The sequence below is a fragment of the Carya illinoinensis genome, chromosome 9, assembly GCF_018687715.1.
Source record: "Carya illinoinensis cultivar Pawnee chromosome 9, C.illinoinensisPawnee_v1, whole genome shotgun sequence".
NCBI classification, from domain to species: domain Eukaryota; kingdom Viridiplantae; phylum Streptophyta; class Magnoliopsida; order Fagales; family Juglandaceae; genus Carya; species Carya illinoinensis.
This window is the reverse complement of record NC_056760.1, coordinates 2,665,524-2,680,802: the sequence shown is the minus strand read 5'-3', so window position 1 is coordinate 2,680,802 and position 15,279 is coordinate 2,665,524. Positions and strand designations below refer to the sequence as shown.

At 34.9% G+C, this 15,279-nt stretch overlaps 3 protein-coding genes and 1 non-coding gene across 5 annotated transcripts; 1 reads left to right on the top strand and 3 right to left on the bottom strand.

Annotated features, from left to right (window-relative positions):
• Positions 1–451: 451 nt before the first annotated feature.
• LOC122275062 (mediator of RNA polymerase II transcription subunit 7a) lies at positions 452–4,180 on the bottom strand. Of its 2 annotated transcripts, none has more exons than XM_043084002.1 (7): positions 4,045–4,180; positions 3,798–3,891; positions 3,038–3,195; positions 2,554–2,623; positions 1,831–1,997; positions 1,671–1,744; positions 452–678 (listed from the first exon to the last, which is right to left on the bottom strand). In XM_043084002.1, the coding sequence occupies exons 3-7, from the start codon at positions 3,170–3,172 to the stop codon at positions 618–620; spliced, it is 507 nt and encodes a 168-aa protein (XP_042939936.1). In that variant the 5' UTR covers positions 3,173–3,195; positions 3,798–3,891; positions 4,045–4,180; the 3' UTR covers positions 452–617. The 2 variants fall into 2 exon arrangements, with proteins under 2 accessions (XP_042939936.1, XP_042939937.1); XM_043084003.1 differs by having other exon boundaries at positions 3,798–3,894; positions 4,045–4,179.
• A 1,613-nt stretch (positions 4,181–5,793) lies between these two features.
• Positions 5,794–7,687, bottom strand: LOC122275924. The gene is made up of 4 exons (XM_043085269.1): positions 7,455–7,687; positions 7,012–7,097; positions 6,382–6,483; positions 5,794–5,855 (listed from the first exon to the last, which is right to left on the bottom strand). Exons 1-4 carry the CDS (start codon positions 7,685–7,687, stop codon positions 5,794–5,796), a joined length of 483 nt encoding a protein of 160 aa, XP_042941203.1.
• A 2,653-nt stretch (positions 7,688–10,340) lies between these two features.
• LOC122277918 lies at positions 10,341–10,447 on the bottom strand. Its single transcript, XR_006229222.1, has one exon. It is a non-coding gene; the product is annotated as a small nucleolar RNA snoR77 (small nucleolar RNA).
• A 331-nt stretch (positions 10,448–10,778) lies between these two features.
• LOC122274975 lies at positions 10,779–14,832 on the top strand. Its single transcript, XM_043083862.1, has 3 exons — positions 10,779–11,245; positions 12,249–13,181; positions 14,386–14,832. The coding sequence occupies exons 2-3, from the start codon at positions 12,261–12,263 to the stop codon at positions 14,527–14,529; spliced, it is 1,065 nt and encodes a 354-aa protein (XP_042939796.1). The 5' UTR covers positions 10,779–11,245; positions 12,249–12,260; the 3' UTR covers positions 14,530–14,832.
• The last annotated feature ends 447 nt before the right edge of the window (positions 14,833–15,279 follow it).

The following is a 15,279-nucleotide window of genomic DNA, read 5'->3' as shown; positions in this document are numbered from 1 at the left end:
AGTAATTATTAGTAAATTTATAATTTTGTTTAAAGATATTTAAAGATAATTAAAAGAAAAAAGGAAAAAAAATTACAATTTACACTAGGAACAGGCCCAAGAGTATACGCTGGACGGCCTAGTAGCATGATATCCTTGTTTTTCTTTCTTATAAACTTTAAAGCTGTAAATGAATTGTGGGATTGTTTAAAAGTAATACCTGCTATACAGTATACCATAAGTTCTTACTTTTGTTTTTTTTTTTTTTGGTAAAAGTATGGAGTACTTGAGCACTTGTCGACACTCACAGGCCACAGCTCGTGTGAAAGCCTCAGTATGACCACATGTTTCATTCTCTGCAATGATGGATTTTAGATTCTCGTTTAGCTCTTTCTTCGTAAATCTTTGTATTGGGATAGTAGGTACCCCCCACACCAGGCAGAGTTATTGAGCCGTGTGAAGTCGTTAAAAATACAGCAACTGCTCGGTTGGCATACTTGCAATATAATCAAAAGTGGAAAGAAAGGAAATAAGTAGAATAGGACAGAGATATCCAAGAGTCTCGAACAACGGAAGATTCGCTAAGTGAACAAAAACACAGGCAGTTCTGGTTTCAACAAAAGCACCTAAATCGTGCACTAGTGTCCGTCCAAGGTTGCAAGGGATTCCTTGAGAAGTTTCTGGGCCTCCTCTCTTCTCCTATACAAGCAAATTAACGAGGACAGCAAGAACAACATTAATAAGAACTTGCGAGATATTTTCATCACTACAGAACCATTTCTCAAGGCAATGTGGCAGTACCCTTTCATTTGAGAGGAAGGGAGGGGGTAAATCTGATATGATTAGCAGTTAAACAATAAGAAAGGATCCTATCAACGCTTTTAGATGATGCTTCAGATATTGCAGTATGGTGCAAGAAATAGAGCTGGTGCAAAACAGAAGATAACGGAGGCATATGGTGCCTGTCACTTAATCATTTGAAAGAATAAATTAAACTAGTTCAGAAGATGTGAACATCTGGGAACTGGACATTTGCATTGTATCAATGCAGTGTCGCTGAGACCCTGACATTTGAGCTGGGTTGGGATTGGTCCAGACTCAGAGATAGTTAGCCTATATGTCATACGCTGCCTTCTAATTTTCAAGAAAGAAATTGCTAGCAGTTAGGCCCATGCTGAGCACAAAGTGGAGCTTATTTCAACCATCAAGTTTTTACGCTTCCACATACAAAGATTAATGTATCTTCTAGTACCACCCAACAATGTACCATGTTATGTAAACTCGAGAACATTTTTTTTTTTTTTGGAGAGAACAGAAATTCAACGCCATTATCCCTCAGTCTTATGCCTACAAATCAAGATTATGGCACTGTAATTCAGCCGAGCCATGTCAAGGAGTAGACTGCTCAATGTTAGAGTGAGAATTAGAGCTCTATAATAAGGAATTAGCCAAACCATGTGATAAACGATTGTGATGGAATCATTTTCATAACCTATGAGCAAAGCTCCAAAAAGGATAGGGCGAGGCTTGTTTTTCTTGCATGTAATTTATAGAAACAAAAACCTAAGGGATTCCCTTCAATGATCTTTGAAGAGGTAAAGTCAAGAAGTGCAAATTTATTAAGATGCTGAAAGGACAGAACATACTTATTTCAAATTTGGGGGAAACAAGACAGAATATTTTAATGGTACCTCTTTATATCCTCAACAGCTTGTTTGCGGCGTTGTATTTGGAGTTCTAGAATGTGAATTAATGTTGCTCGTGCCTAGAGGAAAAATGCATTAGATGATCGTGAATTCCCAAACCAACCAAAATGAATGATTTTCAAATACTCAAAAAATAATAATTCACCTGATGGGGACGTAATGAATTGAGAAGGTGGTGTATGTTCTTAAATATAAGGGATATTTCCTCCACTCTCCTCGCATATTGTGATGGTCTCTCAACAAGAACATCTGCAAGCTCCAAAATATGCAGCTGCAGTTCTCTGTTAAGTGACCTCAGTTCCTTCTTAAAATCTACAGAAGATAAATATTTAAAATTATTGGAGCATATTTTGATGAAATATGTAGGTAAGCAGATGATACAGCTGTCACAAAGGTACAATCCCTCTCTATTGTCCAAAAACACAAATATTATATATATATATATATATGTTTGCACATTATTTTGATCCAATGATCACTCAATGTATTGCCCTAAAGGTATATAATGTGGTCAAGATATGACCATAAGGGCAACCACTAGAGTTCCAGATTAAAAATAAAAATACAAGCTATTCACCTGCCACATCCAAACTAGTTTTGAACATGGGGAAAAGAATCTCCCTACAAAATGCTACACTTACATTTTTTATTGATATGCTGGTAAGGAGGAATTACTCCATATTTGACAAACAAGAGATGGAAGAGGATGGTATACATTAATTAGTAACCTTACCGATCCTTATTTGAAATAAAAGCTTCTATTCGTGAAAAAGAACAAATTTTCCAGAGTAACAGTTACTTATCAGATTCAGTCTTTTTAATAATTAGTATTTACTATTTAGTACTTGCAACTGCTGCAGGTTCATACCAACATTTGGTCCTTTTGGGTATAGCTGGCGCACTCCCTGCTCTTCCAAGTTCGGAAGCACATCATCAGTCTACATTTCCAAAAGAAAAGACTTATTAGATTATTAAGTAACAGGGGAGATCAAGTCATCCAATCACATTTTTTTTTTTTTATAAGCAAGAAGAATTTTATTGATCCACATAATTAGGCAAGGCCCAAGTTTACAGGAAGTATAAAAGAGATGAACCTAATTACAAGCTAAGCGATGCATCCAATCATATATAAGTTCTAAGACTTCATAAAATTCACGCATTTCATCATTAAAAGAAAAAAAGAATTTGCAGGACTCCCTCCCTCTCTCGGAGAACAACCAGGGACAGAATTTTGCAATATATTCAACACAAGTAAATTTGTTAATACACTTCACATTGAAAAAGTAGAACTGGGAAATAAAACTTGAAACATTAATTTTGCAAGAGAGACTTAAAATATAGGTAATTCTCACCGTGTAGTTGCCACCGAAACAAATGTAGGTCCCTTCAATAGGCGGGGGAGGCTCAGGAGCTGATTTTGGGTTCTGTAAGTAATCTCTGTAAAGTCTGTAGTATGGTGGTGGTGGTGGGTATGTAGCCGTAGCCATTACAACTTCTTCTCAGTCAAACCCTAAAAGCAGTTTTAGAAAATGATTATGAAATTCTCACAGATAGACATCTTGGACTGTTAAAAAAAAACTACCGGCTCTGTTTGGATGCCAAGAAAAGAAAACGCCAGAAAAAATTTCGACTCGTCCAATAAATAATTTGCCTCTTAATCGAAGCTCTCGGATAATTGAAATTTTAGCAGCTTTATGCAATCCTACGCTTTACGCAACCCAATTTCAAATAAAGTAATCCCCCATTTCCATGCTGAGAGACACAACCCCGCGGGGCCGCCCGCCAGGCGCCCGGGGGGAGGGGGTGGTGGTGAATGTTACGGAGATCAAATCATGCTCGACACAAAAACCAACACCTCTGTTTGGTTTATGAGAAAGCAACACAAAAAAACTTGAATTTAAAATGTTTATTTTTCAGGACCTAATTAAACTAAAACCTAAACAGTTCTAACCATTTGGCTTTCTTGAGTTGAGTTTCTTAATAAAGAAGCTTTAAAAACAGCATACACCCATCCTACTCAATATATCATTTTCCATTATCTTCCTCCTGTAACTTAGAAATTAGAAACCAAACACTACACCATGGAGAAAATCGACAAAGCTGAGAGAGAACCTTCAATGATGAGAAGAAAGGCCTGCGAGTCACTTGCGGCGAACACCCAAAAGAGATGGGCAAATCTCCTACGTGCTATAGAACTTATTTTCTCCTGCTGTGACCCAAACCGGAGTTAGAACAAAATCCAATTAAAAAAACTAACCACTGCCAAATCTTAAAGTTATGACAATAAATAACTTTTTGGGAGGGGAGGAAAAAGAAGAAAAATAGACCCAAAAACAAACTCAAACGTCAAGAATCATACCTAACGGGAAAGAGAGCTACTGAGGGCAAGCGGGGAGGGAGAAAATGAATAGAAGGCAGACCAGGCGAATCCGTCTGAGAAAATGTTTTCGTACGGAGAGGTTTGGGTGGGGATAGAGATAATATTTTAAGTTTGAGATAGAGTTTAAAATATTAGTTTTAATAATATTATTATATTAAAATTTAAAAAAATTAAATTATTTATTATATTTTATATAAAAATTTAAAAAATATATAATAATAAAATAAAAATTTTAAATTTAATCTGATAATTTTAAATTTTCAAACCTGCCCCGACTGCAGTACCACGGGAAAACTTCTTTATATTAACCGCACACCAACTGCTAAGAGCATTGGCATTGGCTTCATCAAAAGCCAAGCCAAATACATAAAGTCATGAATCTGTATAAATTACAGCTGCATTGGTCTCATCAAACGAAAAATGGGAAGTTTTGAGCTACAGGATTTCTATGTTTTCCTTCAAATTTGAAGGGCTACTATACACTCATCAACCGATTATTTTATTACATTTTAATTCCCAACCGATTATTTAATCTGAATGTTGGCTATATTAAGATATATATATTGATGGTCCGGTTAATTTTCTCTCAAATTAAATTATTAATGTAAATATGTTTAGTGTAATTGCAAAATATGAGAAAAAATAAAAATATTATTACGAAAAAAATAATATTATATTATTATTTTGATGAATCCAATGGCTAATCCAATGTGAGATTATAGATAGGAAGGTTTGGATTTATGGAAAACTTGTACTTTTCATCAAATTTTAAAGATAACTTTGATGAAGCCAATGCCAATGCTCTAAGGGGACTAACAGCATCTTTATAAAATTTTTTATAATTTAATTCAAAATTATATTTTTTAAAAAAATTTAAATTTTATTTATTTTTTAAAAATTACATACATCTTATTTTTCATCCTTATCTTTATTCTATTAAATAATATTTCTCTATTCTTTTTTTATTTATTTTCTCTCACTTTTATTTAGAATCTTAATTACTAATTCTTTTATCTTATTATCTTATTTTAAAATTTCACATTCTACTAAATACTTATACAATTTTAACTATTAAATACAATATTATTTTTCAAACCAAAATTTGTAATATAAAAATAGTAATTTTTTTAATATATACATTTTCTAACATTATGGTATTTTTTTAATATCTACTATTTATCAGTTTCTCTAATAGTAATACCTAACCACGTATTGATGATAAAATTGAAATATAATGTCCATAATGATAAAATTTTTATCCTTCTCTTACGGTAAGATTTTAAAAACTTTCTCCAACGATAATATTTTGAACTCCTGCCGCATCAATTATCAGTCCTTACAAATATGGCAATTGTATAGCTTTTAGATGTGATATAAAATATAGGATTAGATTTCGAATGCATTTTACTTTTTAGTCTCAAAGTAATTTTACTTGCAACTTTCTGTCTAAGTGGTGAGAATAAGGTTTGGTTACCGAATGATTAATCAATATACCTATAATTTTCGAAGCATTAAGCCTTGGCTCATATGAAATCACATAATCAACTATTCCACTACATCATTACCACATAACAAATCAAAATTTTCTAGTCTATGATTATCAAATAACAATTCGTCCCTTAAAATCACATCATTCATTTTTATTTGTAAACCAATTCTTGACATTGTCAGAAACCATATGAGTTGAACTACATGCCCTCAACTACCTTGCTTGACTCCCCTCCCTTTTCATCGAACACGGCGAGCTTTTTCTTCCTGTCCTATCCCAAGTGATTTAATGCTTTCTGGATCTGCAATGCAATGATTTCCATAAACTATTACAGCATACTTAAAATTAATAATATGGAATAAGAAAATGTCAAGGGCTTGATGACAAGACTTAATCCTTCAGGCTTTCAATGAACTTGTGCGCAATCATGAGACCGACATTAGCTCCCTTTTTAAAGGATAATAACCAAAATTTTGGTTTGGGAGTAACCTCACAAATACTAAGCTTAAAAGTTTGATGAGATAAGGTACCTTGAGTGGACATGGAAGATCTTTGCACCAGTTCTTTTTACGTCTTGTTAGCTAATTCTTTTATTATATATTTATGTGTAAGAGAGAGAGAGAGAGAACTATCTACCTGAATTTATACTTCAGTCATTCAAACAGATGTCATTAAAAATAATTATAAATGGTAAATTTTTGTAACTGAAAAGGAAAAATAATATTAAGAAATGCTGGAACTAAAAAGGTTGAAAATGTTGTATTGTACAAGATAAATTAAACTATTTCCATCTTACTACTGAAAAATGCACACGGAAATCCACTTGCCAAGGAACTGCGTGAAGAAGCTCAAGTTGCAGGAGATATTATACGGCATGGCAAGTAGAAGAGGTTTCACAACGGTGTCAATGCTGAATACCCTTGAAGAAACTGTATAAACAAGAGTATTTCATGTCAAACTGAAGTAAGAACATATTCAGGCACAAAACTATTTAAAGAAAGCAGATGGAAATGATGTGTAAAATATTATCAATCACCGAGCAAAAAAAGAAAGCGTGAAGCTGCATACTTCAAGCAGCTAGCCCCTGAAAAGCTATAAAGTATCAATTGATAGAAAAACATAACATAAAATGTTTAGACTACATAAGAAGCAATTGATATATATCCTATAGACATGCCTTTACTCACTGAGGAAGTTAATGGCTTTCATAATCAAATTCAATGATCTAAATCATGGAAGACAAAAAATGCATCATCCACACCGCATGCTTCTATAACAAGATTAAGTTGAATTAACCATTTAGAGTATCAAAAAAATATTCTACTTGAAGAAACACAAAAGCGCATAATTTCTAAAATCAAATTAAATGCAGAAAAACAACATATGTTATGGCTTCAGAACATGATAAGATCATGGCTTGAGAGTGAACCTCGTCTAAATCTTTGCAGATGATAGACCTTTACTGTAATATACACTAACAAGCATTCTACCCTGTATGTTTAAGATTTGTGCCACCCTCTGGAAAGCACAAAATGGCCAGTTCCTAAAAGAAAAACCAACAAAGTTCTAGGGATTAGCATTCGCATGAAAGGAGGGAAAAAAAAAACCAATCAGGGTGAGGATTGATTGTTCATATTTAGCTGATATTTAAAAAGAATGAACTATGAACTACATAGTCTACAAAAAGGTCTCATATGATAAAAAGAAATCTACTTTCAGCAGCGGCAAGCAAGTAATTAATAGTCTTTGAATTCGGTAGCCAAGATACCCATTCTCAATCAAGTAATCAAGAAATCTCTCGATTGCATAAGTAAATAGATATAACATCATTTGACAACCGCACAAAAATACTCGAATTTATTAATAAATTCCAACACAAAAGCAACTATCAAAGAGATACCTGATAATTACACTAAAGCTGTAGCAGAGCTGGGGGTCAACCTCGACAATGGAATCATCATCTTCAAGGTTGTGGCATTTGGGCTTATTGTTCTTTCTTCGAGGGACATGCATCACCGGTTCGACTCCAGGCTGCTTCGTGACTTTGAGCTTTGCGTCCCAAAACTCCTCGGCAGCCTCCTCTTCGCCCCTCCATAGTGCCAATGACATCAACTCCCTCTTCATCCTCCCCATTATTATATTGAGATTTATTATCACAAACTATCGATCACACGATTATTGTCTCCGATACAGAGAAAGAGAGAAGCCGTTCCAATTGTCACTTGTCTGTGGGTGAGAGAACTGGTAAGGTTTTCAGTAGATACGTGGGCTTAATGAAGTTCAAAAAATTAAAACACATACATATACAAGTATATAGAAACACATGGATAGTTCGAAAGAGAGTACCAAAGAATGATCGGCTAAACATGGACTAAAATGCATCAATCCTCATTCCAAGCTCAAGAGAAATCGGGAGGAAGAAACTGGGAGAAGAGAGAAACAGAGGAGGAGAGAGAGAAAGAGAGGGAATTGAGAATGAGGATTGACAATGGAAGAGAAACAAAGAAACAGAAATAGAGAAGAAGAGAAAAACATAGACAATAGAAAAGAATTGAGAATCACTTACAGGTGAGGAGTGGTGCTCGTTGGTGCTGCGTTGCAAGGTAGGGGAGGGAGAATAAGACGCGGGACGAATGAGAGAATTGTTAGGCCAAGGAACAATGGGGATGTACAATCGTTCCCCAAATATGGAAAACTTCTGTAGCACTCCTATACCTCATCTCCATTTTAGGGAATTGGATAGAGGAAGGTTTTTAATGAAAACCATAAAAGTTTTTCTAAATTATAAAAATAAGGGACGAATGCAAATGGGATGTGAGTGCTCTAATTATATTAATAAAAAATAAAACTCACATAAAATAAACTGCATTGTTCTCTCTGTGAAAACAGATTTTCAAAATATAAGTGTTCTTCCCTGTAATTCTTCCCTATTAAGTTCGAGCCCTCTCCCCGATCTTTGTAATACTAGAATTTTGCGCTAGCCTGGCAGATTTTTTTTTTTTTTTTTTGACAAATAATATTGAATATGGGCGTTAGAAACAGAATTTTTTCGTGTAGGTAAGATACAAAGATGAATGTGAAAAGATCGAACCTTCAAGTCAAATAGAATCAATTCTAAAGCTGAAAATTTGTCTAGCATGGAAAGTGGCCATTGTCGCCCAAGTAATTTCTATCCCACTTTTGACGAAAATTCTAAAAGAAATTTGACTACAAATGATCTTGAAAATGGAAGTAAAAGCCAGATTTTCAATTGCATGAATAGTCTAACTCTAGAATCCATAAAAACCCAACCTGACAAAACCAATCAACCAGAATTCCTTCACTTCGAGCACTCGGGTTCTCAAAATACTAAGGTTGGGTTTGGATGTTGAGTTGAGTTGAATAAAATATTTTTAAAATATTAATTTTAAATATTATAAATGTGTTGAAATTTGAAAAGGGTAAAATTTTTATTATATTTTATATAGAAATTTGAAAAAGTGTATAGAGATTTGAAAAAGAGAAATGCTACACATCATCTCACACCACACACTTTATATATTAAAATATTATTTTTTATTTTTTATTTCATTTTATTCTTATTAAACTAATTAAATTATTCTATTTATCATCCACACATTATATATTTATTATAGAAAAAATGAAAAAATAAATAAAATAAGTGTGGTGTGTGAAGTGTGAAGATGACAAGAAATTTTTTTTTTTCAAATATGTAATGATTAGATGAAATGAGTTGATGAGAGTTTGGTAACCAAAATGGGCTTAACTGGCTTAGAGAAAATTCGGTTCTCCTAGCAAAACCCATTAGTATAAATAAATAAATAAAATCCTTCCACCAACATCACCCAAACTAGCAAACTAAAAACTTGATAAAAAAAATCATTCTCATCTCACTATTTTTCATCACGACCTCATCACAGACCAACAAATATGATCTCATCAATGGGCCGAAAAATCGTAGACTAAAGAAATACCCTAACTGGTCATTAATGTTAAAGAAGGAGAAAAGACATGTGAGAAAGGGGAAAAACAAGTGAACCTTAATGCTTGAGAACATTAGCGGCGGATTCAATAAATTTTAGTTAAAATTTAATTAAAAATTTCACTTTTATAAATTTTAATTAGTTATTTTTTATAATACCAAATAATAGGCTCTCTAAATCCATCACTATTTTATTAAAAATTGATTTTAATATTTTCATTTTTTTAGTTTTAATTGTAATTGTTAATATTTATCATAAAACTAAAAATTACAATTAAAAATTATAGATAAGAGAGAGAGAGACAGAGAGAGAGAGAGAGCGGATAAGAGAAGGTGAATCGGGCTCCTTAGGGCATCACCGCATCACAGAGAGAGAGCAGAGCAGATAGGGCATCACCGCAGGGGGGGCTAGGGCATCGTGAGTTTGCTTTTATATTAAACCCAGGTACCAGTTTTAAACCCGGATTTCAAAACCGTATTCAGGCTGGATAAACTCGGATTTAAAGATGCGAGTATCGGCCCAGATTTATTTTGGGCCGGAACCCGTAACCAGAATCCAGTTTTCCCTGGTTTCGGATTGGGTCGGGTAAAACCCGGCCCAGATGAACAACTCTATATTTATGTAATTGTAACATACACTGCAATTGGCAAAGGTTATAATTTTATCATACAGTTGGTATGCTTTCTTGCATTGAGATTAAATCTTCATACAAAATCATTTATAAACACGAAGAACTCTCCTATCAACGAAAGTAGCATTTTCGTGGTTTCACTAAAAGACTGGAAAGAAAAAACAAACAAAAGAATGTGCTTGAGCTTACTAGACCAGCTTCAAAGACATCTCAGCAGGTTTGAAGGGCAAAAGACATTTGATCAATGAGCAGTTTAACAGAACCCAATGGAATATACTTTCTTGGAATTGATACTCCGTTGATTTATAAATGATGGAAACAGAACCCAGTGGAATAACCATTGTGAAAGTGCAAAATCAGCTTCATCTTTATCTTCTTGCACCGGTGTTTGTGATATTTTCACAATTTTCTTCTTGCACAGGAGAGCAGCAGACAACAAGAAGTGAATTTTTTAATCTCAAAATAATATTTAGCTAGTCCAAGGGACTGGCCAAATTTGGCTATATTCACTGTTTATTTATTGAGTCTATTACAATGTATTAGTTGTACATCCTAGTCTCTAGCTATTCATTGGCCAAAATTTAACGTTGTTGAGTTCACTATTAGTACTCTGAGATCTGTTACGTGACCTGAGCTAGTAATTGTTCCGTCGTGGGGAGCCTCTGGAGAAAGGAGATGGGGGCAAGGAGAATCAGAGATGGTTCTTTGGTCGTGGGTGAGCAACAGGTAAGAAAGGAAGGATGGAAAGGAAGGATGTGACTTAGATGAGGATAAAACAGACATTTCACAGAGGCTGATGCGGGGTTAGCGGGTGTGCTATCCGGCGTCGTATCTGCTGAAGACAGCGATGGCTACAAAGCCCGCAGCAACGGTACATCCTTGAATTTTTCAAAAGTCTGAACCCTCTGAATTCTCTGTCCATCTGGAAAAGTTTCCGGGTTTGAAGCTGTAATCAGAAATCCTCAGGGATGACCTGATCTGCTCTATATTCGATCAAGCCAACAGTGACATCCGAAGGGATCTTCTCCGATTTAACCAGCCCAGGACTAAGTTCAATTTTCTGATCATTGCAACCAGGTACGTCTGTCATTGTCACAATATTAACGGGCGGAGGGATACTATTTATTTTCTCTGTCGTCCTATATAGTTCTTGAAGTATAGTTTCCTATTTTTCTTGCATTTGTGTTTAATTGCCTATCGTCATTTTCTGGTCCGGTGACTTTTGTAATGAACGTAGAGATCAGAGTGAATGTGGTATTTGTTTTCTGAATTATGAATTCTGGACATTGTCACCAATATTTTTTATGCTCATACAAATTTAAAAATTTTCTGAAGGAAAATTATGGGGAAATTCGGGCAAAAGGTATGATTTTTATTGCAGAGATTGCTTGAAAGTTTCCGGAAATGGGAATGCCATTATAAAATTATGTAGGAACCAATCAAGAACATCAATATATGAAGAAATTATGGATCGACTGTCAATTTGATTATTGATTTCCCTTGCAAGCGGAAAGTCCTGCATTTTCTTCACTCTTTTTGGTCAAGTGAACGTGGGAGAGAGACTCAATTTTACCATCGGTAGGAGTATATTTTCTTGTCTTGAGTGATACTGCGTCGCACGCCCTTTTGGATGCTTCTGGAGGACACAATGTTGTTTGGATAATTCTTTGAGGGAAAGAAGCAGGCTATTAGCAGTGATTCTCACGCCATGGCAAGAGATTTTTTCCGGTGGAGTCCAAATGGTCCAAATTTTTGTATCAATCTCAGTCCAAATAATCCAGTTTGCCTATTGTGAAGTATACTCTCATTATTTTGGTGAATGCTGGGGATGGCAGTAGCGGGTTTGTTTACCCGAATCTAGGGGTTTTTTCAAATGGGAGATTTTGAATTTGACCTTTTGGCGAGCTCGATGATGAGGATCTGATCAAAATTAATTTTTTAATAAAATGGCGTAGCAATCTAAGTGCCTGCCACATCAGCCCATTGTAAACTGGCTGTAAAAGAAGTTTGGCGGCTATCACTACCCATTCTAATTTCTCCTATCTAGCAATGATTTTATTGCGGATGAAAATTTTTTCAGGTATCTTTGAGCATGGATCTTCCAACAACGAATGTGGAATTTGTACCAGAGAAGATTGAAGAAGGCAAAGGAGGCCCATCGTTCAAGTGTGATCTTTCTGACACAACAATAGTTCACAAATTAGCGCAAGTGTTCATCCCAGGATTAGCAACTGCTTGTGTTGACAACACAACAGGTGGTATGTTTAGGAGCCCCACTTCTGTAGCTGTTGATACAAGAAAAGAAATGGTGGACTATCTTATTCAAAGAAGTGAATCCTTTGTTGCCGAATCTGTTATCTTAGAAGGTGGTCCAGAGGCGGAAGCATCTGACCATCCCTATGATATTATTTCTCATTTTATTGATGACTTTGCAAGTTCAAAGAGGAATTTTTTTAGTCGGGTTTCAGGATGGCTACTGAGTGAAAAGAGGGAAGACAATATAGACGATTTTGTTCAAGAGATGGAGATAAATGGGTTTTGGTTGTTAGATAGGAGGGAAGCAATTGCACAGACTTTGCTCAAGAACGTTGACTTCAAGAATGCATTTCACTGCAACATGAAATTCAACACTTCAGAAGAGCTTGCTGCACATGTTCATTACTGCAGCTTTAGATCTATGTCTTGCACAAATGAGGGTTGTAATGCCAGATTTTGCGCCAGCCACTTGGACAACCATGATTCAGTTTGTCCCTTCAAGATGATTCCATGTGACCAAAAGTGCTCAAACAGCATCATGAGACGTGAGATGGACAGGCATTGCGTAACTGTATGTCCTATGAAGCTTGTGAGCTGCCCCTTATATGCAGTGGGTTGTCAATCCACGATCCCTAGCTGTATGATTGAACAACATTGTTCAGATACTATTCATTCACACTTGTTATATATTCTTCAAGGTATTCACAAAGAAGTATCTGAGGAGGATCTGAAACGACGGGTGGAGCAACTAGAAAAGGTGAGCTTTAACATTTCTTATAATTTTGTTCTATGATTTTTTTTACATAAGAGAGCAGCTGACATGATAAATACAAGTGATATATAGCATGCCACGCTTAAGAACAATATATTTTACATATCATCTGCTCCCAAAATTGAGAGGCAAGGTTTTATTTCCTATGGCAAAGTTTAGGCATACTAACAGTTTCCATTTACATCTTCTCTACTAAAAAAGAAATGTATGAAGCCTTTATCAGCTTGGTATTGTGTAATAAATTATGCTGTGTAAATGAGTTCGTACTTTAAATATAAGTCCAGTAGATCTTGTGGAAGTGGGAGAAAGTATATGGTAACACACTTAAAAGTTGCTCGGATAGTTAAGCTCCGTTTGGGTAGTGGAGTGTTCACACTACTATTTAATATTTTATCATTATTTTTCACTTACTTTGTATTACTTTTTACTATTATTCAATATTTTATCATTACTTCTTCACTATTATTCACAGAATATCTGAGATCACCTCACTATCCAAACGCAACCTTAAGTGTCTAGATTTGCATCCTTACTTGCCTGATTGCAAATGGGACCAAATACTGATTTTCTCTAACCAAGTGTTGGCACTTCTGAAGTCTCCCTCTTTGAATTGCATCATTTTTTTCCAACCCTGTTTGCTACTGATACAATGAAGGCTACTTTTGGCTGCTCAATATTTCTTACTACCACCAGAAAGTGGGGTTAATGTTGTCAAAGGATGGCTAAAGAATGTATTCTGCAAATTCAGACAATTTCAGGATTAATTAGAGATCTTTAGATGCTACTGTATTTTGAAGAATGTGAAAAGATGGAGCAAAGTCGAGTAAAACCAAGTGTTGATGGTCAACAATCATATGGCATTTAGTGACCTGATCCACTGTCCTGCCCTTCATTTTCTTCCAGTAAACTCAAATCACCTTTTTGTTCATGTTTTACAATTTTCAGCATAAGTGGGAATTGATAGGATTGTTGGTGAGCAGAAGTTTTAAAAGAACAGATTGGGTTTGTGCGAGGTTGTTTATGGGCTTAAGTCTGAAAGAAATGATTTGACAAGACACTGTGTCCATTATGTCTTCAACTTCCCTGTACTTTTAAGATGCAGTAATCTTTAGATAACTATGAAGTGTTAGCTGCTCGAGGTGTTAGCTGCTCCGTTGCATATATTAAGATTTTTCATGGTATGTATCAGGCAGCATCATCCAGTCAGCTAGCAGAAGCTCGAGATTTGAGATCCTTAACATCAAAAGTCAAGGATCTCGAAGCAAAGTTGGGGCCAATTGAAGTTCACATCAAGAAAAAAGATAGTGAAGAGAAATTGGAGATTTCGAAATAGAAAAGGCATTGGAGAGCCCACACAAAGAACAAAGACAGTTGAGAGAGAATGGAAACTTCAAATCTAGCAAATACTTCAAGCGAAGCCGAAAGTTCAAAGTTAGGCCTGGCAATCAGGCTTCCCCACCTCCCCCTTTTTTTTGTTATTTTTTAAATCTGGAGAACAACTTCGCTTTTTATTTTTCAAACTACTCTCGAGCATTACTTCATAAATGGACACAGAAAACATGGTGAGATGCATTTTAACATTCAAAATAGCTGTATGACTCGAATTGTTTAAATGGATGGATCTTCTTTGGTGAGATGCCTTGATTTGATCTTCTCTGATGTCAAATGATTATTAAGTTATTTTTTATTTATCAACCAATTATTTAATGTAACGTCGAAAATAATAAAGCATGATGGTTAAAATAATAATATTTTTATTTTAGAATATAATGATTTATATTTAGATTATTACTGGATATGATTCCCGCACCTTAACTGCGTTATTAATGAGACTTCAATTTAGACCTCCTATTCACCAGACATTATGGAAGTAAGCATTTACCGCTAAACTGGCACATTCTGGTGATTGAATTCATCTCATTTATTTGATACGTTAAAGCATCCTTGTTTGGCCAAAGTCTAAAGATGGCTGGGCTATGCTAGGTATAGTCTTCATTGGGGGATTGTAATACAAACCCAAGCAATTTTATCTTTAACATTTTTTAAAATTATAAAAATATTTCTCTTAAAATAATATTTTTTC